Source organism: Camelus bactrianus, chromosome 6 (genome assembly GCF_048773025.1).
Source record: "Camelus bactrianus isolate YW-2024 breed Bactrian camel chromosome 6, ASM4877302v1, whole genome shotgun sequence".
Taxonomy (NCBI): Eukaryota; Metazoa; Chordata; class Mammalia; order Artiodactyla; family Camelidae; genus Camelus; species Camelus bactrianus.
In genome coordinates, this window is record NC_133544.1 from 73844015 (window position 1) to 73870543 (window position 26529).

Here is a 26529-nt window from a genome sequence, read left to right on the forward strand (position 1 = left end):
CCAGGAGAGGGGCCCATATTTGTATTTCTAGGAAGACCCAGGTGATCATAAGTTTGCTTGGAAACCACACTTTGAAAACCACTATTTTAGACAATTAGCAGAGAGCAGGCATATGGAAAGGAACCTAAATACTAAGTTCATTGGCTGCCTGTCTGTAATTCCTGTTATGTTACTGCTGGCCTAAAGGAGGCCTTTAAGGTCCACACAGGCCAGCAGTTTTCTGAGTTGGGCCCGTGCTGAGTTTAACTGAATGGCCTTTAACCCAGCATCCCTGCGGCTTCAGGCTTTCCTGCCCCCTGTCCCACCTCACATGGAGCTGGGTGTCTCAAGTAACTACCGACTTCTTACCTCCGGGCTCAGCTTCCCAGGGCAGTGCTTTCGTTCCACCACACCTGATGGGTGCAGAAAGATAGAACATTTCTTAGAACTGTTTTGGTTCCCAGGCATTCAGAACTTCCAGAACTTGCTGTAGTATAAATTGGACTTAAAGGACAAGAATTAAGGCCTTTGAAAATGAAGAGATGAAGAAAAAGGTTCAGATGCAAACTTATTAACAGAGTGATTAACTAGGAAGAGCTGAAGGGTAGGGAGTGTCACAGCCTGACTGGGCAGAAATGGTTAGAGTGGTGTGAGACCTCCCCACCCCCATTTTAACTTTCTGTGCTGATGGGACCTACTGTGAGTAAAGGCTCCCCACCAGATTTAATGAAGTCAGACAGCAAACCCCTCTAGGCCCAGAGCATCTTACCTACTACCCTTCGGTTGGAGAATTCTGACAGCTGGGAACTGTTCCTCTAAGAAATACACACGTTTGCACAGATTTTGCAAGCCACTTCAAGAGGGTTCACTGAGTACCCTCTCCTTCCCCTGAAAGAGCCTGAATCTCTTTGCACACACTGCCAAAGTAGAAAAACCATGAATTTTTCAGGAGTGAATTTGATGCACATTATCAAGGTAGTGCTTTCTTAGCCAAAATCAGTGTATCATTTGTAGACATGCTTTTCTGAGCCAACTCAGACACCCTCAGCCACAATAAAACAGGCATCACAAAAGCTGCCCCCATTTAGTTCAGTGGGCAGTATCTGGTGAGTAGAAACTCGGCACAATATCCTAAACCTTTAAAGGGAGTTGCACACAGAAGTCAATACTGCTGGCAGTGAGTTAACACAGGCCTCTGGCTCTCTGGCCTGCAGGGCCTCACGTGATGGAACGTTAGGCACAGCTAAGTGGCCAGGCCACTGGGACAGCTCTGCCCGGTCAACACCCACCTCCAAGCCTACCTGAGACTGCAGCCTTCTGTAGGGAAGAGAGTAAGGTGAAAATAACTAGACATGAAGCCCTCGGTAAAGAAAACAGTTTATTTTAAAAAGCGCTAACGTTCTGCCCGTGCTTGGCCCCTGGATGGAGCTAGGGTCAGAGTTACTATGTGCACGGGGCTGAAGGCAGGCGGGGTGCAGGGAAAAGGCAACTTCCTGTCGGGCGAGCCCCGCCTCATCTGTTGCACATTTTTAAGGAGATGACAGTCCAGCTCCTGGTGGTTAAAAAAAAAAAAAAATGTAGTCTCCCAAGATTCATGTTTTAACTTTACTCACAAGTTGAGCAGAAGTCATTTGCCTCTGTCATGATTTCCCAAACCACAGAGCTCTTAAGAGATGTTGGGATAGCAGCAGGTGGGGCTCGAATCCTGTGTCGAATCCCCACACGTCATTTCACTTAGTATCCAAGTAATAAATGCCAACTCTTCTGTTCCAGGACTGGAGTCTCTAGGCTTTTCCACCACAATCCTGAATCAGGTGACCCCTTGTCCTTCCTCTACGACTTGGGATGGTGAGCTTCCAGCCGGTGGCATGCCAGGCAACCACCCGCTTCCTTCATACGTGAGCAGGAAGCCTCAAGACAGACTTAGCTACTCCCACACCAGCAGGAGTCGGCAGTGGGCACTTGTGGTGACTCTGGGGCCTCCTGAGGCACGGTCAGGCTGGGTTCCAGCATTCTGGTGAGATGCCCAAGGGAGGGCCACCTCCTGGCCCTAGCTCTGGGCCAGCACAGTCCCCCGGTTTGGCTGCACCAGCTCACAAGCTCTTAGCTGTGGTTCTGGCACATGGGGCTCAGCTAGAAACAGTCTGAACAGTGTTGCTAATTCTTCAGAGAAATCCTGGAATAAGCAGAAAGAGGAAAGAAAAGGCAGACACATAATTCTGAATGGTTCATCCTTTCTACCAAAAGTCAATCCCAAATATTGAGCCCTAGCTAACCAGTGAGTAGACAACCTAGTTATTTTTTTTCCCAACTGCCTTCTACATTGAAATGGACTTGAAGCCTTGTCCCATCTGTACTCCAGGATGCTCAAGTTCCGGCGGGGAGCGTGCACTCTAATGGGAGGCTCAGAACCACCTGGTGAGTACTTAATATGTGTATTATTTCATCTTGAAAAATCCTAGGAGGTATAAATTACTCCCATTTTATGGCTGAAGAAACTAAATGTGAAGGAGGCCCCCCAGAGCAGTCACTCCATTTCAGGGTTGGCCTCAGGACAGTCACAAAATCCACTGAGCTTTGGGAAGATCTTAAGAAAGCCAGGCCCCATCACTTGCCTCCTTTCATGATAAAAGGGACATATGACACCTATTCTCTCCCCAGTTAGGAGGAGACAAGGACTCCTTACCCCTGGCCACTGGGCCTCATGAAGGCTGCCCAGGCAGGCCTCTATCTCCATCCGTCCCATGAGACCTTTCTCTACCAGCTCCCGGAGCAAGAACAGCAGCAGGTCCCACTGCAACACACACAGAGGAGGAGGTCAGGGTGGTGAGGACTGCACAGCAACCCTGGTACAAAGGACAGAGCTGCTGAGGAGGGAGGAGGAGCTGAGCAGAAGTCATTTGCATCTGTCATGATTTCCCAAACCACAGAGCTCTAAGAGGTGCTGGGGTAGCTGCCTGAGGGAGTCCATCTTAGCACCAAAGAAAAAATGAGCTCAGCCCCAGAAAAGGGGGACTAAACCAGCTAATACATTTGGGGTGAGGGTGATGGGTGTGAAACATGACTGCAGAGGCTTCTAAGAAGCCTGCCTGCTCCCCATCCACCCACCTCTCTGGCTCACCTCCCTTGGCCGAGTGTCTGCCAGAAGCCCCACGTTCCTTGGGCTCAGCAGCAGCTGCAGTGGAACGGGCACCTGAAAGTCATCCTTCCACAGGGAAAGCAGCAGGAGCAGGAGCCTTCGAGCCTGCCCTCTCTCCAGCCGGTGCTGTGCCGGGGGCCCTAGGACAGGAATCTGATCTGCAACTGTGGGAAGAGAGGAAAGCCAAGCTTTAAGATATGGAGGCGGCGTCACATGGCCAGCCCCTGGGAGGAAGAGCAGAAGAAAGCTCCGTTTTCTCTCTTGCTTGTACCCAACCCTGAGAACTGGGGGATCTGGCAACAAAGTGATGTGATAAAAAGGAGCCATACCAAGCAGGGATGCTAACTCCACAGAGCACTTTGCCAGATGCTGCTCAGCAGGTGGGCACAGGAACTGTGGGGGAAAAGCAGGGAGACCCTGGACATTAGCACCATCCTTAGAGCAGCAGCCCGAGCCAGGGCAGCTCTAGTTCTCGGGCACTGGACAAGATACATGAGAGCATCCTGCCATTGTCTCACCTGGCGGCACCGCAGCGTCTGGCCCAGCTGTCCTAGGAGCTGCTCCAGATGCTCTGGGGAAACTCCCTCATCAGGGTCCCGGGGCCCCACGGCCAGGGAGAGCACATCCTGGAGAGAGAGAGGGGTAGAGGCAGAGTAAGGCTTCATGCCAGGCTTGGGGTGCGGATCAGCCAGTGGAGAGAAGCAGAAGGATAAGGAAGACAGGGCCCTGGGGTGTAGAGACTGAGCCCTAAGACTTGGGGCTCGGGCAAGACAGCACAATTGGGAGAAGTAATTAAGCGGCTAATAGGGCAAAAAGATGGAGCAGGTAAGCCGAGGGACAATGTGCTGCCAGAGAGCTCCAGAGATGTCACTCATCTTGGGATAAAGTCACACCTAGTCAACTCCCAGAGAGCATCTTATTCTGAACGTTCTTCAGGGGACTTAGGGGAACTGTCCCACTACGTACGTTGTAACATTTCTGTCCCTTATGATTCTGTTCATCTTTTCAGGAGAATTGAGACTTCAGTACAGAAATCCTCTGCATACTAAAAACCAGTAGCTGATGGCATCTCCTCTTTATATCCTCTCTAATTTTAGTCATTCCTTCTTAGTTCCTAGTCCAGATCTTTACTCCTATACTACTGCCCCGGACCTGGGCCAAACAGTAACTAGGTCTCTGCCCCAACCATTCAGCTCTGCTCCTGGAGCACGAAGGCAGCCCCAGACAATTTGTACTTGAAATGAGTATGGCTGTGTTCCAATAAAACTTTATTTACAAAAACAAGTCGCAGGCTGGATTTGGCCCATGGGTTGTTTGCTGACTCCTGCTCTAGACAGTCAGTTTATTCTTACTGGCTGTAAGTCAAAAGCATCACCCCCTACATAGAACTTTTCTGAAATCCTACACCAATATTGGAACAACTGCCCCTTAGAGACTTCCCTACTGCACTGGACAGCCTTTCCCCACCCCACTCCTGTCATCTGTGTAACATATACTCAGTCAAGTTTTCTTAGCTACCCGTTTTCTTTTCACCTTCTTGGGTGAGTCAAGTACCAAAAGCCGAGAAGAGCAATTATGAAAACCATTCAGCTCAGTTCTGCCCTACCTAATCCCATTCGATAACGAATAAAACGGGAACTAGCTGGACAACACAGGAAGCTGCTACACAAATACTGGAGCCGAGGGAGAAAGGGAGGCCAGGAAGAGAGCAGGGAGAGGGAAGAGGGGAGCCGAAGGGAGTAGGGAGCTGTGTACTTTTATCTCGGAGATGAGGTGGGAGGGGAGGGGAGCATGGTGCTCACAGGCACGGGAGCAGCCCCTCCGCTCCCCCCGGGCAGCCGGCTCAGGACCCTGGGCTCGAAGCGTGCGACTCACGGCCGCTTTCACCTCCCTCCTGATCAGCGCTGCGAGTCAGAGGGGGACAGAAAAGGGGTCACCAGAGAAGCCCTGCACAGGCTCGCCATGCCAGCCCACACCCTTCCTGACTGGCTCTGAACCCTGTCTCCCCCAGGTGTCCCCCAACTTTCTGCCAGTTCACTCCTGACAAACTTGGTCAGCCACACCCCTTTCCTGGATCTTACCTGTGATGTTGGCTGACAACCAAGCACAGGCTTTCTCTGTTGCAAGCCCCACAGCAATGTTCTCTGCGCTGCTCAGAACCTGTGGCACAGAAGAACTGCCAGAGTCAGCGGCAAGTTAGGGACAGTGATGAATGCCCAAGTCCAGGACAGATCCATCTGCCACCGGCAGCCTCCTGTGCATGCTTTTTTCTGTCTCACATGCACACACAGCCCTGCAGTGCTCCTTTCCCAGCCCGCTAACCCCAGGACTCCTTCCCACGTACAGCTGCCGGGGTCTCCTCGGGAAGCAATGCCCGCACAGCACCAGGGCTCTTCCTTTGGCAGAACCTGAAAGGAGACAAACAGAAGTCAGTGATGGCTAGATATTTCAGCCTGGCTCACAGAAGGAAATGCCCTGGCTGCACCAATCACTTGAGGTGGGAGGGCTCTGCCTCAGAGGAAAGCACTGTCCACCCTCCGGCCCCACCCCCAGGTGCTGGGAGAATGGGACACCCAACCAGATAGGCTTCCAATTCAATTTTGGACTTTGGTACCCAAAACCTCTAAAAACAAAGATAAAAACTTACAAAGCAGGCAAAAAAAGAATGAAGAAAAGCAGGGTGAGGAGAGGACATAGAATAAAGGATGTGAAAGAGGAAAAAAGGACAGAAGTAAAAGCTAAGCAGAGAGTGGAGATGAGAGGGTCCAAACAGACTGGTGTCTTACTCCCGCCCCTGGGTCAGTGCCTGGGCCCCGTGGGGGCACAGCTGGGAACACAAGATCTCCAACAGCTGGGCTGGATCTCCCCCTTCCTGTCCCTGTGTCACCAGCTGTTCTTGAAGAAGTGACTCTGCCTGGCGCACCAGATCTGCCACCAGCGTGGCCCTGCAGCAGGAACAGCAAGGTTTGAAGGCAGTTGGAAGGGTTGAATTGGAAAGGGGCTGCAAATTCAAGGAAACCTGGTCAGAACTAACTTCAAAGAATGCTAGCGATTTGAGCCTCCCCCATCCCACCTGGCCCTTATCCTCCCCACCATCCCCCAGCTGACTTTCCTCAGTTTGGCAACAAGGTGTTAAGAGTTAAAAGGGAAAAAATGGTAAGGAAATGAGTCTGGGACCCTCAACACCTCCATTCCCAACCCCCTCAACCCATGCTCACTTGATATGTTTGACACAGTTAGAGCCAATTCTCTCCGCCACAAACTCCACAGTCCTGCGCAGGGAGGGTGGCTGGTTGTGGAAAAAGGCTTGAGCCAGCTGTGCCTGGGGGGGGGAGGGAGCAGAGCAGAGCAGTGAAGGGCTCCCTTTCCCCTCCCCACTGGGAGGCCCCTGCCTCCAGCCCTGCCCCTTACCTGCAGCCCCTGGGTGGTCCGTGGAGGCCGGGCTCCCAGGCCGGTGGTGGTGGTGGGAGTGATTTTCCTCACAAAGCCCCCACTCCGCCCACTGCTGCCTGACACCCATGAAGCGAGCAGTTTGCGGAGCTCTCCTGCGTCAGGGAAGCCCAAGTGCTTAGTTCTAGAACAACCCACCCTCCCAAGCATCTTGGACTTTAAGCATTTGTGGAATAGAGAGAATGAGGCACCCAGAGAGTGCCTAAGAACAGAACAACACATTACGGTGCTAGGCCTACAGGGTGCCTTTTGGGAACTCATGAAGGGACAGGCCAGGACTGAGGGTCCTCTTGGCGGGGAGACCAGTGTCCTCACCAATATAGGGGCAGCAGGTGTAGAGCAGGTGCTGGTCCACCACAGGCATGCTGTCCTGGGGAAAGAACAGGCCAGTGCTGGGAAGGCTTCCCTTCCTTCCCAGTGTGCCAGAAATGGGGCAGTCACGTAAGAATTACATGGGACTTCTATTTTGGCTTGTCTCCCACTGGGCAGCCTGTCTCTTTTACTCTTTACCATGACTCTGGCTGGACCCCAACACTTACCAAGCCATGCTCTGAAGCTACTGTATCCACCTCAAAGGCATCCAACTGACCCTCTTCCAGAAAGAACAGGTCCTCAGGGACTGTGGGAATCTGGCAAGAGATTAGGGCAGGGCAAGCTGATTCATCACACCTCCTACCTCATGGTTCTAGGCCTCAGACACCAGGTTCAAGCAAGCTTCCTCTGAAACTATGGCAATCCCTGTACCTCCTACTCTTCATCCTTTGGCCTGACCCTTGTTCAGACTCAGGCATTCTCCCTCTCCCCCTCCCCGCCACAGTAGTCACCTTCCCTCCCCAACCTGGACTCTCCATCTGCCCACCTGGAAAAGCCAGCCCAGGACAGCAAGCAGCAGCAGCTTGTTCAGGAAACACATCTCCCCTTCACTTTCCTTTGACAAGACCAAGCTCCTAAAAAGTAAATAAGGGTGTAAACAGAGTTTATGCAAAGAAAGAAATGGAATGGAGTAAAAGAAAGCTATCAGTGGGAAAGTGATTCTCAAAAGCAGAACTAAAAGGGACTGTATCATGCAGGCGACCAGGTCCCACTGCCCCTCCTAAACCTGTGCTCCCTCTCAGCTGGGCCACAGTAGGAACAGAAAAGGGCCAAAGTACAAATGAGTGTCCCCTGACTTTCCTTGTGGACCAAGGCCTGGCCTCTCCCCTGAGGGTCGGTTACATGGTACCACATGGGGAGCACAAGCTGCTCGATCCTCTTCTAAATGGCCACCTCGGGAAAGGGTATAGCTCAGTGGTAGAGCATGTGCTTAGCATGCACGAGGTCCTGGGTTCAATCCCCAGTCCCTCCAATAAAAATAAACAAACAATTAAATCTAACCCACCCCACAAATAAATAAATAAATAAAAATAAACAGCCGCCTCAGCAACGGTCCGCCCGCACCCTTTCCACACTCACCGATGCAGGTGCAGCAGGAGGGTGAAGATGCTGCGGTAGTAGTCCAGCATGGGGACAATGTGGTCAGCGAGGGAAAGGAACTCCACTAGCCAGGGCACCGTGAGCACGGCTCGACGGGCCCGCAGCCCCTGCTGCAGCAGAGCCCGCACATCCAGGACCGGGGGCACCTGGCAGAGCCAGGTCAGTCAGTGGGCGGGTCCTGGGGGCTAGGGAAAGCCTTCTAACTCCATTGCCTTGCAGCTCCTCCCAGCTCCCTCCTTACCAGAGCCCCCATTCACCTGGCTCCTCAGGGCCAGAATAGAGTCCTGGAGCTCACGTGTCGGCAGTGGTTCAGGCCCCCGGTACGGCAGGAAAGCCACAAAGCCCAGGAATTTAGCCAGAAGCCTCAAGCTGAGCAGCACCATAGCAAACTGCCTCCGTTCACCCTGCAGGGCATCAGGGAAGTAAAAGGTCTGAAGCATAAGGATTCTAGAACACAGCCAAATCTGTTACAGATTTCTTTTTGAAAATAACCTTTCCCTCCTAGGGAACCCCATCACCTCCCTGGTCCTGCTTTCTCACCTGCCAGTCCACGTCTGACTCCCCATCTTCATCACTAGGCTCAGGCTGAGGCAGGGCCAGGCCGTTGAGCTCCCGGATCTTCAAACTCAGACTATCCATGAGATGCTGATTAAACTGGAAGCTATGAAGGGGAGGGGGAAAAAGGCACTGGATGAGGTGTAGGAAAAACCACAGTATAGAAGAGGTGCTCCAGACAGAAAAGCCCAGCAAGTTAGACAGGGGAGGCCAACGAGCAATGAGGTTACCTATGTGGGTGAAAAAAGCAGGAGGGAAATGGAGGCAGGAAGTGTGAGCTAGGAGGAGCCCAGACATCACCCAGTCCCACCCTGACATATTCCAGGCAAAGGAGAGAAAACTGTCTGCCCTTCTGGGAACACAGACCCCTTGTGACCTCTGTCCCCACTCTCTGCAAGACACAGGGAACCTTTACCTGCTGGCACTCAAGATGAAGTCCCTGAAGAAGCCCTGACAGCCTGGGAAGGTTGGGGGTGGGCAGGGCCCCCCACTGCTCTGAGGGGCCACAAGCCGTTCCTGTAGGCGCCGCAACCGCCCCAGCTTGTCAGCTCCAAGCATATTTAACACACCTGGAGCCTCACCCAAGACAGTGCCCCCAGCACCACCAGGACTCTGACACATCTAGGGCAGGGGGAAGAGGAGGCAAATCAAAAAACCAGTAAGTTTCTCTGGAAAGGAGGACTGAAAAGAATAAGGAGAAAGCAATGAACAATTAGGAGATGCCAACCCTGTATCATGTGCCATAGATACGATTTTTCAAGGTCAGGATTATATTGTTTTTACAGGTGAAGAAACTGAAACTGCAAGATTCAACATTTGTCTAGGGTCATGAGAGCTGAGATCTGACACCAGGCCAGAGTCCTAAGCCCATGCTCTTTCTACCATGGCACAAATCAAGGGCACGGAAGTAGTGACAGACTGAAGGAAGGCCAGAGGAGCTGGGTGCGTGGGGAGGCTGGGGAGGCAGAGGTGCAGGGCACGTGAGAGAGTGCGAGCTCCTCTCTGGCTGCCTGAGTTTCCACCACCACCCGAAGAGCAGAACTCTTGTTCAATCTCCAGCCACGGACCTACCTGCCTGCCTGCCCACCCTTTCCCCAAGTACCAGCCATTACTTAGTTGCCCATAATACATACTGTCACTGTAGATTAATCTCCTGCTGGGGCTATTACCTGGAGAAGTTGTTTTTGGAAAAGTCGAACAAAATGGCTGTGGCTGCCGGCTGCAGAGAGGTGACCCATCATGGTTCTGAGGAATAAGAAGCAGGGATGGAGTGTGAGGGAAGGAGAAAGGGAGGAGAAAGATCTGAGAGAACAAACCAATCCTTGGGCCTTTCAGCCCTTTACCAAGGACTTGAGCAGATCTCTGCCAGAGCTGGCTGGCATAGTGATACAGGAAAAAGTAAGGGACAAGAGCCCTCAAGGCTAGAGATACACTTAACCCAACATGAAATAATACCACCCCTCTCGTCTTCAGTCTACACTGAGCACCAATGAGCTTCACAACCAACATGGAAGGTAGATCATGGGACAAGAAGACATTCTTTCTGCATCCTAGTTATCTAGCTTTGTATGCAAAGTTATCAGTATTGCCAAACTAGACGTTGAAGAAAATGGAGGTCAAAAAGGATCTAACCAGTGACTTGGGCCAAAACTCAAGCACCCTGGAATAAAAGCATTCCACTTTTCCAAGCACTTGCAATCACAGAGCAAGTATGAGTCATTTCTGAGTGGAAGGAGCTGGAGAGACAAATCCCTTTTGAGTACAGGGAGAGCTAGCAGTAACTGGGGAGATTAAAGAGGACAGACGATAACAGCTTTGGGCTGGAAGGAATGGGGGAAAAGCCTTCTTCCAATCAGCTACCCAAGCACCACTAAGCTGCTCACCGTTGGAAGCAAGACAGACAAGGTGACCGGTGTACAAGCACGTACCTGATCCTGCTGCCCAAGCCCTTCTCAAAATCCCAGCCAGGCTCCTCATGGCGATCTTCCCACTCTCGAAGCACCTCATAAAACACATCCCTGACACACACATAAGAATGTCTGATCAACTGAAGCACAGCTGACCTAACTCATTCCCAGGAGCACCTTCCCTAGCTCAGAAGAACCGAGGACAAGACTATCCACAGCCCCACTCCTATCCTCTCCAAGGTTCTCTGCATGATGATAATGCTCCAGTCCAAGTAGCAGTACACCACATGCTACACACACTTCTGTGGGCAGCTGAAGTTCACCTGGCACTCTCGTCTGAGAACCATGTGACTAGAGTCACACACCTGTGAGGAAGGTGCTAGGGTGAGGTTCAAATCCATGGGCATGAAATAGAATGAGGCTAAGTCGTCTTTAAGATGATTGGCAGGAAGGGCCTGATGGTGCTAAACTACCACCTGTTAGCGCCAAACTTCTAGCTTCTATGAAAATAACACAGGCTGCTTATCCCAGAGAAAATGCTGCTTCATCCCCTCCCCCAAAGCTTCCTTTTCTTATCACCTCTGTTTCTTAAAAGTATGAAAAGCTCGATCACTGGAGAAGTTGGCACGGTTGTCAGTTTCTGGCTGAAAGGAGACAGCTTGAGCAGAAGGTGGCATCTCCAGGGAGACCTGAAATACAGCAATGACATTAGGGACTGAAGCCACAGAGCTCACGTTCAGAAAACTTCACCCCCATATTCTTGCCCAGAGTTAACCCACATGACACTAGACCAGTGTGAGGGGGTTGCCTGAATGATGAGACTGGGAAGGGTTAGGTCCAGGCCAGGAGACATCTAAGATGGGGTCACTACCTTCGCAACACTGCCCTCATAGGCAGCTCGGAGGCGTCCTTGCAGAGCTGGTGAGAAGCACAGTAGCCGCTCATTCTCAGCCAACAGCTTCAAGGTCCCTTTGTCCAGGTGGGAAAGCACACTACAGGGACAAGAGCACACATGACTAAGAATGGAACAGACTGCAAACAGGAGGCTGGCACCTGCACACCACACAGAGCATTATCTGGGGCATGGTGCAGGTGTGTGATGAAAAGTCATGGGCCAAGGATTAAAGAAGAGGAAGGCAAAGGGGCACGACATGAGACCTTATGGAGCAGGGAACGAGAGCAGGACAGAAACGTAAGTCATAAACCCAAAGATCAGCTACCAAGACCACTGGGGGGAATTTGATTCTTTTAGGAGCTAAATTTATAGCTTTGACACAAAATTCAAGGTTACATACACGGAGAAGTCTAGGGTCACTGCACTCGTGCTAGCACAAGTATGCAGAGATCCAAGGGACAATGGAAATAAGACTCAAATGCCACAGCTGGGGAAACTCACTGAAACTGATGCTCCAAAACCTGCACTGCAAAGAAGACACAATCATGGACACTCTGGAACAGCGGGCTTTCCAGGGAACCTAGAGGGACACTACCAAGCTGTCAGTTAAGAAGTATTCCATTTCCAGATCCCATTTCTCAAAAAGAGGTTTATTGACCGACCTACGGCTCCTGGACTTGATTCAAGGTCACTGTCTTTGGCAGCCACCATCCTCCGGGCAGTAAGGAGCTGAAGGACGAAGAAAAGCTCCAGAAAGAGGTTTGGTACCAGGTTCTCTGGATTAAAAAAAAGAAACTCCAGGGTACTGAACACCGTTTGGAACCAAGGCTCAGTTCTATATACCTTATCAATTCTTTTACTCTATAGTTCTACAAGTATCTCCATTCCAGGCCCTTTGGTCTCGCTCACCTGCAATGCATGAAGAGTAGACAAGGGCTACCAGCTCCAGGCGCTGGCGGGAAGACACTCTGACAGGGTCAGCAGGTTCAGCTGTGAGGTTTCCTGTTCGGCTGGGGTGAGGATACCCTGATTCTAGGGCGGGGCAGACAGGAGTAGGTGACTGCCGCAGCTGCTTGGAGCTATGGGGAAAGAAAAATGTCATGAGCAGTCAGCCTGGTTTCCCCTCATGTTCCACATGTTTCCACAGTCATGTTCAGGTTCCTCCAGGGAGACATCCACAGCCCAGGAAACAGACCAGGGTTCCCAGGGAACAAATCAATCACAGGGAAAGCCCTGCAAATCCCCCACAGAGGAAGCTGACATCCCAGGGAGCGGCAAGGCCATACCGCTCCTTCCTGAGCATCTCCCGCTCCTCTTGCAGACTTCTGCACCCTGGGGGAAGGCCATGGCCCCAAGGGCTAGTGTCCAGGACTGCGGGTTGGGAACTGGGGACACAGTTGATTGGGGGTGAGGTGAAGCAGGTCTTGGGCTTGGAGAGTGACCGCTCTTCGCTCACCGGAGTTGGGTTGATCCTGCGTGAAGGCTTGGTCCTGCTGAGAGTAGCCACAGGTTTTTCTCAAATTCCTATCTTCAATTATCTCCCCCTCCACCACCACCACCACAACAGCTGGGCTTCCGCGCAAAACGTTCCTCATTACTGTAGCTACCTCACCCCCAACCTTCTAGCTATTACCACTCTTACTGCAGAGCACCCAGTCTTAACTTATTAACTCCCCTAGCAGAGCCTTCGTGCCACCCATCTCCTGGTTGAGAGCTGATTCTTACCCTGCAGAGCCGGGGGGAACCGAGCCTACGGGAGGGAACTCCTCCAGGTTGCTGAGGTTCGGCGGATCAGAGCGCACGAGGATGGGGCTGCTGGGGCTGCCAGAGCTCCTGGGCCTCCGGCCCCCAGCCCAGGGAGGGGTCTCCCCACTGACTCCCTCCTCCAAGCCCCCGGGGCCGCGGCCTCCTCGCTCACGGGCCGGCCCCAGGCCCCGCCTCCTGCCCCCACGGCGGGCCGAAGGGGCCTCGGCGGCGGCAGCGCTCGAAGGCTCGGTCGGAGGGAAGAGCTGGCTGCGCGCCCCGCGGCCGCCCCGCGGCGGGCCCCCCGGCCTCCCTGGCAAGGCTGCCGAGGAGCCCGGGGCCTTGGCGGGGGTTGGGGGGCCCTGCGGGAGGACGCGGCTGCTCTGCTCCCTCAGGAAGTTCAGCAGGAATGGCACAAATTCCTTCCGCAGTGGCCGAAGTGAGCTCAACGCGGCCGCCTCCCCGGGGTCATCCTGAGAGAGAAGTGGCGAGGGGCGAGAGGGTCAGCTGCCAGCCCCGGGCCGCGAGCAGCCGGGGCCGCAGGGCGCGCTGAGGGGAAGCAGCCCCTAGTTGGAGTGCACTCGGCCCGGGCTGACAGCCAGGCACCCTAGAGAAAGGGGACCGAAGGGCTGGTATCTCCCACGGGAAGCAGATTCGAGTCTGACTGGGGGCGTGTCGGCGCTGTTACCTCCGAACTCTGGGCGCTGCGCGCGATCCACCGCACGGCGGCTGCGACCGACAGCTCCTCTCGCAGCAGCGACTCCAAAACGGCCGCCATCCCGGTCCGGGCGCTCGGAGGCGATTGCGCAGGCGCCGGCGCGCCACGGGCGGCCTGGGAGGGGCGGGGCCGGCGCCGAGGGGCGACCGTTGGGCCGCGGGCCGGAGGGGGCGGGGCCGGGGCGGGGCCTGCGACGCGGCGGCGGGGTTTCCCACGCTGAGCCTCTCAGCTTCGGCCTCGGATCTAGGCCGCGGCTGTGTCCGCAATTCCCAAGAGGCCTGCTGATCCGCCAGGTGCAGCGCACCGCTATCTGCGAGGCTCGGCCCCGGCTGCCCTAGCCCGAGGGCGACCTGCCGGGACTCGGGGACGCGGCGGCGGAGACCGAGGGCCCGAGAGAGCGGCCGGGCGGTGAAGGTGAACAATTCTCCGGAGAAGATGCCTACATCTTCTGCGATAAGCACGTTCTTTTTTTCCCCAAGAGTTTACGTTTTCTAGATTCAACCGTCACCACCCTAAAGAAGTTACGATAAAGTTAGCTTAACTTCATTTTGACCTTGTCTTTCTCAAAGGCTGTTTTCAATACCCTGGTCCATGCGGTAACCACTGGTTTTCCAGCACTCACCTTCAAGTGGTTGATCACTTAAGACTTTATGACGGAATTCTAGCAGGGGAGCTTTTTACAGTTCTCAGCCCACAACCCTTCAAGTGCCCCAGGCCACCCTGCACACAAAATCGCCTAGTTTATATCCCTCACACGTTACAAAGGTTAGTATTTCAGCTACTTTGCAGTTGAGAAGTTAATAGGTATTTACATGATGAGCTTCTGGGAGCTTATTTCTTAATTTCTCTTATTTCAAAAAACATGAGAGTCAGCTCTTTGGATGTTGCTGCTGAGAAATCAAGAAAGGGAAACCAGGCAGAGAAAAACAGATGGCACTAACACTCCAGGCCAAAGGAAACCAGGAAGGGTGAAGCACTGCCCATGTGAATACCTCCTTAGATCTCCTCTGGAGGTTCAAAGGACAGTTACAGGTGGAAAGGAGAGGGTGGTGGGGAGCAGAAATCACTCCAGTGCTACAGGGACGTTTCTTTAAGAGAAGAAAAAAAGTACTTCCAGCAGAGAGAGAATGATGGATTGAAAGGGAGCTTTTAACACTTAAAATATTATTACATGGGGAACCATCTCCTCATATCCCTGAACCCTGTTTTTTGTCTGCAGGGATGCTGAACACCTGGTTTCTATTCAGTCCAGTGCTGCTTTTTCTAGGTCACTTCTGGATGTGGTACTGCATTTATAGTAACACTTTCTACCCCCTGTTGATCTTGTAACCTCTGGTGCATTCAATAGATTTATTAGAAAAATATTTCCCACTTTTGAAATCCAAAGCACCACACAAATGGAACTAGAGTTTGCATGCGGAATGAATATTTTATTACTAGATTATAAAAATAAAATACAAAATAATTTTAAAACAGAACTTAAAACACTGTACAAAGCTTTAATATGATACAAATGGGAAAATTAAATAAATAATTACACTTTTATGTACAGATGTCCTATACAAAAGCACTCCATGTTTCTGCCAATTACTCTATGTCCTTGGTTGCCTGAGCAAAAATGCAGAGGGCCGCGTGGAGGGGAAAGGGACACAATACAATACCTTTGGAGGTATTTCAAAGAGCAGTTTCTCATCACTCTGATTTCATGAAAAGGAGAAGAAAGGGAGAAAACTGGAATTATTAAAGTCTTGTAACTTATTGGTCTTGCTTGACGAGAGAATTCTTGTTTGTGGTTCCATCTGACTTAACAGCTGCCAATAGTTCATAATTTTCAAGATTTGTATCTAATTCAAAACTAGATGTTTCCCAACTCCCTTTTTTTCCCTAAAAGCTGTGAACTCTTAAGTAAATGGCCCAATGAAACCAGCACTGGCTATTTTAGGAGAGGAGTCAGGAGCAGGACCAGGAACTGTGCATGAGAAGCGAGGGAGCTCAAGCCTGGGTCATGGGTTCTTTTCTTTATTCACTTCACCCAATCCAACCTCAGAGCCCCAAGTGGCACAGTGTATATTTCCTTTATCTTCCTATTTTTGTGTTTCTGAATGCTTTTTACGTTAGTGAACTAAATTTACCTAACTGGTGAATAATTTAAAAAGAAAAAAATCCTAATCCTCTCTGGGTTGATCCCTAAAATAAACCACCTTCAAGCTCTGGTAGGTTTGTTCCTTATGGATGCGTTAAGAACACCCAGACAGACTCCAGGTATGGCGGAGTGCTGTGCATGAATTTTTATAGATTTAAACTGTGTATTTTAAGGGGGAAATAAAAAGCAACATATAGTAAGGGCAGTCGATATAAAAATTTGGTTTACCCAGTGTTTTTAACTGGGTGGGTGAACACTTATGTATACAATAGGAAACAATATTAAACTACTGAAGAGAGAAAATTTCCTATCATTAGTGTATAAAATTATGTCATCAGCAAATTCTATAGTCACATGGGCTCAAAGCCTGCCCCAACTGAATCCTGTTCTTTACGTCAAGGAACCCCTAGCCCAGGGTATCTGAGAGATAATGTCAGTATCACCAGTGATATATATATATATATACTGCACCCACACTGTCACTTCCAATTAAAGAGGCAGATCCTATTAAAGTTTCACAGGACCATGAAGAAAAAGGCTTCACTTCCTTTACATTGCCTCCTTAAGACCAAGGATCCAGCAAAATCTAAGGAAATACACAAATCATTACTTAGTAAAGGTTTCTACTTGGCTATTCAGTGTCTTGAGATTGTGTATCACCTCAAGGTGAGTCTGGTCTTGTCACATACTCTAATTTCCTAATCCAAATTTGCTTAAGGGGAGGAATTAAATATCAAGCTTATGATTTAAAAGTCGGAGCAGATAATCCCAACTGACTTAGAAAATGTATTGATGGGTCAAGACTTTAATATCATCATTTCATGTCCAGCCTTGGATTTGAGGTGTGCAGCATCCAAATTCCCTTTTAAATGAACAGGGATCCTTGTCCCACGTTCTAGAGTTACCCAAGGACTATGGGATTCCCCATGTGTCTCCCGCAGTTCTCCCTAGCAATGTTAGCAACAGATTCTGCAGACTCCTGAGTCTACTTGGGTTAAATTTCTCATAATTCCAGAGGGACAGCCAAACTCTTGAGACTATCCAATGATATGTTTCCACACTATTCCCACATCCTTGAGGTTCACACCAGAGTTCTACTGGATGAAGACGGGTAAGAGGGATGTCCTAACAGTCACCTGGGGTTTTCCATGTCCTTTATTCTTCCTTATTGTCTGAGGACTGGAACTGCCTCTTGTTCCCTTCTCTAAGTTAAGGTCTAAATAGGCACCTATGATTCCTGAACTCGGGTTACATATTGACATATGACGGCCACCACAATGAATGATGTGTCTTAACCCTGTAGTACTTTTTGTATTCGAACATAGATAACTATTTTACAAATAAACTGTCGACAGAACCAAACCGAAGAAAGTTAAAACAATACAGTTGTTGTAAATATCTCTCCCTTTTGGCAAAGTCCCAACACATCTATGGTAAATACACATAAACAGAAATGGGCAGACTTTAAGAGTGAATGCAAATAACTTAATTCCAAAACACATGAACATAACAGAAGAAATGGTTCCCTAACATATGCCATGTTTTGATATAAATGTTGTGATATAAAGGAATGAAAAAGTTTTAAAATGTGAAAAATTTTGATCTTCAAGACTAAATCTAGACTTATCTACAAATAAATATATCTTCAAATAGCCAGGGTAAGATGCATTTTTCCCCCCTAAGCCACTAAATTCTGAATGCTGGATCCTGTTTCTCCTATCACCAATTCCTAATGTTAGACTAATATAGTTCCTAGAATAAAGAATCCTCTGCTCTTGAAGGGAAAGCATCTGTTTTTATTCAAAGCTACTGGATACAGAAAAACTAGTTACAGTTTTAACTATCTGTGTCTGGGCTTATAAAACATGCACCAGTGTACACTTTTCCCTTGTTGATTGAAATATAACCATGGAAATATTCACCAAAAAAATCTGTGGCCTAGAAGGAATCTCTGATGATTACTGAAGAACCTCAAGTTCCTATGGTGCCTAAGAGAAAAACAGAAAGAAACACTGCACCCTAGGTCCACTGGGTTAGTAAACAGCTATTTGTTTAGTATTTTAAAGCAAATTATATAAAGTGGATAATGACAACAGTGGGCTTCAATTACCATTTTGCTACTTATTTAGAATTTGATTCACTTGGCAACTTAAAAACACTCTGCAACATGCAACTTAAAAGCAGTAAATGTAACTATGCCACTGTCAGCAAGGCCAGCTTGCATACTGAGTTGAGAATGAAGAGTGCCTAGTTAAGATTTACCATTCAACGATGTTTATAATCTGTGCTTTAAGTGTAAATTTGATATAACCCAATTGTCCTTCTCTGTTCATTGTACATCAAAGTTAAATGCCTTTAAACTGTGCAAAAGACTGCTGTGTGGAATTTGAATATTTCAAACAATCTGTACACCCTGGAGATCTGGCAGCATAATTTTGGAAGAATGTTACCTAAAGGGACTGAGCTGTTGCTAATTCTATCTTCTGTTCCACCTGAGTAATTCCAGAGAACAGACAACGGAGGGTAGGGGCAAGTATGACTAGGTAACTAGCAACTTTGTTGTGATAGGAGAAACTAGGAGGCACTTGATTTTCAAGAGATAATTTTAACTTCTGCCCCATACCACTCAGTATAGTTTAGCCTGACTTTGATGGCCATGTCCCTCATCTTAGGTAAAATAACCAAAACAGTTTAAAATTACTTGGATGGTCTTTGTTTGTCACTGAAATCTGAAGTATGCCATCACTAAAAAAAAAATAAAAAATAAAAAATAACTAACAGCAACAAGAACCCAACTCATTTTTTGTATCATACTCTAAAATAAAACGAAAACAAAAATCCTTGTGCCCAAAGTGCTTTGCTCAGGGCTGTCAACTTCTCTTTTTAGCCCAAGACATCTAAAATCTAACAGCATAAACTATGTTTTTAAAAACCATAGAGTAAATCTCTATATAAGATAGTGTTTTTAAGTGAATCTATTGATACATAAGATATAATTTATCTTCATTTGAAAGTATCAGAGCAGAAATATCTTTGGTTAACTCTCTTCTCTACATGCAAAATAAAATATTTTTACACAATGAGGCTGTTTCTCTCCAGATCTTCAGTTTGTCTGTGCCATTTAGAAAAGGGGACAACATAGTGGAAAAGCTGGGAAAAAGTGGAAGGAATAAAGAGAGAAAGTATTCAGCTGCCATGTTGCCATCATTGATGGTTTCGACTGCTAGAAGAGAAATGCCAGGAAGAAATAAAATAACACACATACCATAGTTGTAGCCTCATTAGTTTTTCAAATAGTTATGTTACCATGAGCATATTTCTGATTAGAGGGGTCAGGATTTAAAGCTGGCTACTTTTAGCACTAATTAGCTTATAAAACAGAAGAAAGAAGATAATTTCTTAATTGTAGAATACTCCCCCACCCCCCAAAAAAGTGAGGTGAAAAGAAGCAGAGTGATAATTTTTAAGAGACTTAAAAAAAACACCAGTATGTCAGACCCATGATCATCCCAGTTTATCCACTCCAACCATAAGGACAGAATTATGTGATTAACATGACAAATCCTTGAACCAATATTACAAGCATGTCCCAGTAATTCTTCCCCTATTAAAAATTTTTAAAAATGAAAATTAAATAACCTATCTTGGCTTATTAAAGACTGCCAACCCTTGCATTATACACAAGGCAGGCAAGAATCTGAAATGTCACATGCCAAGAACATATTTTCAGAAAATAAAGATATGCAAGTGTACACGAGGCACACAATAAAAAGTAATTTCACCATCTGTGAGCTTGAAATTACAAATGGAGAATGAAAAAGAATGAGTTTATATAAGCATATGTTTCTCTATATATTTATAAATATTTATATAATTTACCATGAAGACATGCAAGTAGTGTTATAGCAACTATTATACAATATAATACAGAAGGATCGGTCTTCCAATATTACAGTTGCTTTAGTTAAACAGCAGATATGTCTATCTATTGCATTCCTCTGTAGTCTTGAAACCGGAGAGAAATTGAGATTCCACATTATGCTACATTTCTTATGGGAGACCATAATATGCCTCGGTAGTGTTTCGAGTTTTGTTTTGTTTTGTTTTGTTTTTAAAAAAAGCTCAACACAGATAAAGAGAACAAGGTAAGTTCAGTGCAGCTTCAGGGCAGCTTTGATGCAGCATTAGAATATGTTCACTTGGTGAGAAAATAGCTTTCTTTTTTTTGTTTTGTTTTGTTTTCCAATTCAACCATATTAGGTTTGGCAGGAAACAAAAGGTCAAAGAGAAAGCACAGGTGTTTGCTAGAAGGCAAATTTCAACAGCAAGCAGACCAATTCACCTGACCTTAATAAGGTCTTTATAACACAAAAACTACAGAGTATAAAAAAGCCCATTTAAAAAGTCTAGTATAATTTAACTTTGCCTGATTCCTGCTAGCAGAAGAGTGATATCAGAACAAATGTAGCCTTCCTTACAGCTTTGTAAATTAAGATTACATTGAAATCAGGTCAAGAAGCCCAAATATTCAAACTAAAGCACAGAAGAAGCAGATAATAAAACATTAAAAGATAAATATTGAGCCTAAATTTATTTCCTCAGATACTCATTCCTTATTGGCTAAGTGTATGAAATACAAAGTTTGAGAATTTTAAGCCTCAACATTCCTAATTTGTTTCTATTTTTCTTTCTAAGGCTCTAAAAGCATAAAGTCACATTCCACAGCAACGTACTTCCCTGGTATTGTCTTGGAGGTTGACATTTGAAATAGTTGGTACCTAAAAAACTTAAGGAAGCAAGGTCTACTCTGGTCAGTTTTTCGTCCACAAGGAAGAAAGTAACAGGAAAGAAGAGGGTTCTCCTATTTTGAAGGATATAACCCCCACTCTGTCCCTCTTCTTAAAGCACTAACGCCGGCAAAGCAGCCCTGTTTAGACTCTTCCTTCCTTTACCTAAGTTTCATCAGTTATTCCTCACAATAAAAATACACTGAGTTAAGAACTGTTGCTCCAAACAGAAATATTAGGGGATTAAAAAAAGTAACTGGATTTGAAATTCTCAGCATGTGCTGCTAAAAGCACATTAGAATGTATTGTTAAAATAAGAGCAGAGAGACTGGATCAGGTGAGAAACACTAACTTTAAAAAATAAGAACTTCAGGAAGGGAACTAGGAATGAGGCAAAGTAAAGGTGTGAACTCTCAACACACCAGATAAACACACAAGCCAAATGCATATGCGCACTGGCTTCCTAGCAACAGACACTAACGTTGGAGCAATTCTGACTCTCCAAGGTCAGAAAGTCTTGAATGAGAATATTAAAATGAGGAGTTTCACTTCTGCTATATAATCTTTGAGTAGGGCCTTTTTAAAAGTAGGCTAAACCCCTTGAAATTCCATTCCTCTTCCTACCTTCAACATTTTTGTTTCAAAGGCAGCTAAGAAATGAGAGTTCATTTAATCAGCTTCTGCCCCTTGGATTTTGCTGGATTGCCCATTCCTATGCAAAGGCATTGACTGATTCCTGATCTGCTTGCTGCCCGCCTTAGATAATTCCTTATCATGTATTTATATCTTCTTATAAATAATTTATCATGTTACTTTCTTCTGCAAGAGAAGATCAACACTGATTTTTAAAATAAACAGTACAGAGACACACATGCATCAAGTTTAGGAGGAAGATCTCACACCTTTCACAAGGATGCAGCCCGGCTCTTATCTGCTGAGTTTACTGGCTGACTTACTCTTCCCTGGGGGAGATTTAGTGCTGGCCGAGTGGTGGTGGAGGCTGCCGGATCCTTTCAGGCTGTTCTTGCTGGGTTTGCAATGCTCCTGTTGGCAGGACCTCCTGGAGGAGGAAGATCCTGAGTGGCTGGGAGGTGACTTGCTTCTCCCCAGATGCGGGGATGAACTCCTCTGGTCATGGTGGGGCCGTCCAGCCCTGGATGGTGAGGAACTGGATGTGCGAGGCAAGGAAGAGCTTCGAGGAGAGGAACTGGGACTCCTGCGAGGGACAACTGGACTCTTGGGTGGTGTTTTTGGATTGTGAGGGGATCCTGGACTCTTGCACTGAGTAGTGCTCCGGGGTTTCTGAGATCCATTTTGAAGAATCTGGGCCAGGCGGGAGAAAAGGTCTGAGTCGGAATTGCTACTCCCTAGGACTTTATATCTGCGGAGCCTTAAAAGAACAGAGAAGAATTATTTTCATTTTAATTCACTTCAAGTATGCCCAGAAAGTCACGTCACAGATCATAATGTGTATGATGTGAGTCAAAGTCAGGAAGCACTTGGAGAATGCCAAGTTACTCTTTCACATACCAGTTGTATGACTCTGGACAAATTATTTAACCTCTCCTAGCTTTGATGGGAATATTACATTTCTCACAGGGTTACTGAGCAGTCAAGTGCAGTAAAGATTTACTTGGATGTCTGCCATTCAGAGGACTTACATGTTGTTAGTCCCCTTCCTCTTATGGCATGTCTGTCTCTGAATTTTAGGATTAACTTAGTGAAATGTCTCTAGCACATGAGGGAGAGTAAACCACTTTGTTTAAGGCTTTTCTAGGACAGGGATTCTGCATACTCTTATGCAACATTAAACTCCACAATATAAGTCTTCAACATGAACTGTACTCACCAACAGCAGGAACTACAGATAAAAAGATATTTTAACCTCATTTAATAATTTCCAAAAGAGCAGTCATTGGTTTCTCTGGGCCTCAGTTTCTACCCCTGACCATAGCCTGAGAGCCAGGAGAGCAGGGTTTGGGGACTGATTGCCTCTCTCAAGGGCAACTAAGCTTGGGCCTCAGAATTCGAAATCTAGAGAGTATTCATTCTTTCTATCTTGGCCTAAAAATCCATTCAGTTTAAGAATTTAAACCTCCGACTATTGGCATGCCACTCCTCGTAGAAGGAAGTGGGAGAAGAGTTTCCCAGTGGTACTGGTACCTGCAGGATGCAGGGGACACACGTAGCCATCATCACCATCCTGAATCAACAGCAAGTTACTGATTTTTTTCTCTAAATTTTGTCTTTTCTTCCTTCTTTACCATCTACTTATTTTCTGACAAGTGACATGAAACTCATCCTGGTTAAACTGGCCCTCATGGATCTTACAGTAAAAATTGAAGAACAGAATAAGATAATTCCCTATGCCAGGACCTAAGTGGGAAAGTTGAGTCCCACTGAGTTCCCAGATGAGCTCCAGGCTCGTCAGTTCTGTACTATCTGGCACATTAATGCCACACGTTTGGCTTTGCTACCAAGTTACCAAGTGCTACTTTTAGGGGACATGTCAAGTGTTAAATAATAAATGATAATTAAGATTTGTTTGTTGCAGTCTAAAGCAGCTCAAGACAAGCAATAGAGGTATCAACAGAGATATACCATCTCACTAAGCATAGATGCCAAGCAAAAGAAAAAGGGGGGATGTGTGAATATTGTTCGTGGAATCATCTTTTTAAAATGTCTCAGCTAAATGAATGCTGTTTACTCATCATCACGCTTCCTGCTGAAGTCTACTTCCATGGTCATTTCAAATCCACTGTTCAGCTACCTTGGAACCTGAAAGAAAGTCTAGGGCAAGTCAAAACTAAACTTACTTTAAGGTAAAGGTAGCAAGTTCTGCTGGGTAATGATACAGACAGAACCTCACTTTAATACCCTTCAGAAATCCTTATAACAGGTGGAGGCCTATTGTTATATAACTAGAACAGGCTATAGTTTTTTCATGTAAATGTATTTTGATTTTCATTTTGTTTTTGTTAAAAGATTATCCTTTTTCTCTTTCTTCTCCATGGGTTTAGGCCATTCTACTCTCTGAAAGTGAATAATGGCTCCAAGGAAAGCACTCTTAACTGATTCACCACTTCCCAATATTTTCCCCTCTTCTTCAAAATATAATCACTCCACGGTCAACTACACATGAGAATACTTCAATAAACAAGCATACCATACAATGAATGTTAAAGCAATATCTTTATTATGTATGGCTGTATTTATCATTCAGACATAGGGAAACCTCCTATAAGATATTTTGTTTGTCTAATTAATTATAATCATAAACAGAACTGTTACCAGGACCTGTTCATCAAATCATAGACACAGTATTCTTCACTAGAATCTCACATCATAATGACATCTGTTATAGCAGGATTCTGACTAGACAAAACTAGAAAATTACAGAGCATCTAGTTAAAATGTACCGGGAAAGAGTACATTTGTTGCATGCTAATAAGCATTAAACAAAGCTCTAGATATAGTCTACCTGATCTCATCTTCCCAAAGCCACAAGGCAAATTTTTTACCTATTTTATAGATAAAGACATTGAAGTTCACACTGCTAGAAAGTGGGAGAGCTAAGAATTAGCCTGGATCAAACTGACCCCTTCAACTACACTGTGCTATAAGACTTGGGAAACACAGGGAAGGACACAGATGATCAGAAGCAGGCAACAAAGAAATGAAACCACTGACATATTACAATCGAGCAGACACAGAGATAAGGCTACACACTTAACTAAGAGAGAGCACACAGCATTACCTGGCTTCTACTCCAGGCCTCACAGGTGGCTTTCCTGGTGGTGGCCGAGGCAAGAACTGAGATGAAGTTGAGCTATTGACTTGATCTGTGTTGACCCATGAAACTGGCCTTGGAATTTTGCTCTTTCTGGACTGGGAGATGATGGGTGTCAGAAAGCTGTCTTCAGCTGACTTGCTCAGGTGTGATTCTACAGCCAGTCTTGAAAAGGGAGTAAAGAGTTCCTCCTCAGCAAAGGGAGCAGGAACAGTGGCTAGTCTTTCCTCTAGCAATTTATCAGAGGCACTTGAGAGGTCCCCAAGGAAAGACTTGAGTTGCCTTTTTTCCACCAGAAGCTTGACTAGATCTGGCTGATAAGCTTTCTTTTGGAGGAGCTTTTCTTTTGCAGAGACTGGAGAGGATGATTCAAAAGTTGAGTCTATCTCCTGTGCTAAAACAGGGATTCGGCTGTGTCTAGTTACAAAGGATGACCTAACCACATCCTTCCGGGATGGTGGACAATGTTCACTCTCTGAAACAGAATGAAATAGTTCTCCATTTCGAGGAGAAATTTTCTCTCTCTTACCCTCTTGGTGCAAAAAAGTAGACAGATCTCCTTGATGACTCGGCAAGTCTTCACTCTTGATTTCATAATCTTTAGATAGTTTACTTTTTTGCATTGCAGCCACCTGGCCTATCTGTCCTTCAACATGTGGGTCAATAACTTGTGGAAGTATTTCTGAAGTTCCAGCTGCCAGAACCTTCATTATCTCATGATTTTTGTCTTGATTTGGCACCACACTAAAAGTCTGTGTCTTTGTCACATCAAGAGGTTCAGTAGTAGCTGAGTGATCCCTCTCCACTGTTACCAGGTCTCTGGGGAGAGAGGAGATCTCAACATAATGCCGCCCTTTATTTAACTTCTCATCTTCATTATCTGATCCTAGAAGAATGCTTTTCTCTTCTGTTTCCCTAGGAAGACTCTCAAATTCTCTCCCAGCCAGTCTATTATGGTCAGGAAGGTCTTTTGGTCCCAGGTCTTGGGATTTGTCGCACTCTCTAATATTGGGTAACGTGTCACGACCAATATGATCTATCTGAAGCCCCAAGTCTGTTTTGCTTCCTCCACTAGGAGGTTCGCCCTCTGTTACAACAAGGCCAGAGAGGTTCTCCCTGGGAGAGTAAAGCTCCACAGTGAGCTCCATGGGATGAAGGCCTTTCTTCTCTGGTTGCTGACCATAGTGAAAGCTCCCTGAAGTCGACTGTGTAGATGCCACAGAAGGTCTAGGAATTGTAATCTGAGGAGAAAAAAGTTAAATGCAATAATGTGGAATTATAAAAGAAGCAGCATGATTTCAGACTTAACACCTCAAATTCTAATTTATAAGAGGAACACAGATATCAAACTTGTCAACCAGGTCTGCTCAACTCATACTTAAAATGAATTCTTAGTAAAAATGCATGACCCTCAAGCTCCCCTACTCAGGAACTGTACAGAATAGTCTCTCGCTAAGGTCATCCCTGCCTTTTCTTTAGCCTGCTCTGTGCTCTGGAAGACTTCTACACACTAAACTATCCAGACACCCTTGCCTTCCGATTTCTAGTTGGGTTTGCCCAGCGGGCTGCATTAACACAGGGTCAGAGAGTTGGAGGAGAGAAAGATTTGGGTATTAGTTCTCTCTGCTTCTTCCTGATGGACTGCAGCTTTGGTGGTGGCTACATTCTGGCCAGTCCTGGCCACAGCTCCTGTCACATGGCACCCCCTACAGATACGACTCTCACCAGGTTCTGATAACAGCCCTGCTTCCTCTCTTTCTAGACTCAGAATAGGAATGGCTCGCTCTATTGCTGGTCCTGTTGGCTCTCTTAACTCTGCCTACACATCTGTAAAAAGTTCCTTTCATTAAATTCTCTCCAAGTCCCTTTGAGTTTGCCTGCTACTTCCAGCAAAAATACAGATACAAGATTATAGGAGAAAATTATTGGCAAATTTGTTATAAGTTTAAA

The 26529-nt window shown here is 46.9% G+C and overlaps 2 protein-coding genes across 10 annotated transcripts in view; both read right to left on the reverse strand.

Annotated features, from left to right (window-relative positions):
* Positions 1 to 1344: 1344 nt before the first annotated feature.
* Positions 1345 to 13980, reverse strand: CDAN1 (codanin 1). Of its 8 annotated transcripts, none has more exons than XM_074365975.1 (28): positions 13830 to 13980; positions 13124 to 13614; positions 12685 to 12888; positions 12308 to 12477; positions 12061 to 12174; positions 11900 to 11978; positions 11375 to 11495; positions 11083 to 11192; positions 10525 to 10614; positions 9766 to 9841; positions 9012 to 9217; positions 8582 to 8702; positions 8299 to 8445; positions 8021 to 8187; positions 7428 to 7515; positions 7108 to 7197; positions 6884 to 6938; positions 6530 to 6663; positions 6337 to 6440; positions 5905 to 6063; positions 5463 to 5526; positions 5200 to 5278; positions 4874 to 5022; positions 3637 to 3744; positions 3448 to 3511; positions 3101 to 3282; positions 2666 to 2773; positions 1345 to 2155 (listed from the first exon to the last, which is right to left on the reverse strand). In XM_074365975.1, the coding sequence occupies exons 1-28, from the start codon at positions 13917 to 13919 to the stop codon at positions 2030 to 2032; spliced, it is 3696 nt and encodes a 1231-aa protein (XP_074222076.1). In that variant the 5' UTR covers positions 13920 to 13980; the 3' UTR covers positions 1345 to 2029. The 8 variants fall into 8 exon arrangements, 7 of the variants coding, with proteins under 7 accessions (XP_074222076.1, XP_074222075.1, XP_074222074.1 ...); XM_074365974.1 differs by having other exon boundaries at positions 12685 to 12891; XM_074365973.1 differs by having other exon boundaries at positions 3101 to 3511.
* Positions 13981 to 15268: 1288 nt separating this feature from the next.
* The window catches only part of TTBK2 (tau tubulin kinase 2), a 121229-nt gene continuing 109968 nt past the window's right edge, over positions 15269 to 26529 (reverse strand). For both annotated transcript variants that reach the window (XM_010965207.3, XM_074365979.1), the window contains 2 exons: positions 24547 to 25820; positions 15269 to 22179 (listed from right to left, as the gene is read on the reverse strand). In XM_010965207.3, coding sequence (XP_010963509.3) covers positions 21717 to 22179; positions 24547 to 25820 — 1737 coding nt within the window. In that variant the 3' untranslated portion in view covers positions 15269 to 21716. The remainder of the gene's footprint in view (positions 22180 to 24546; positions 25821 to 26529) is intronic.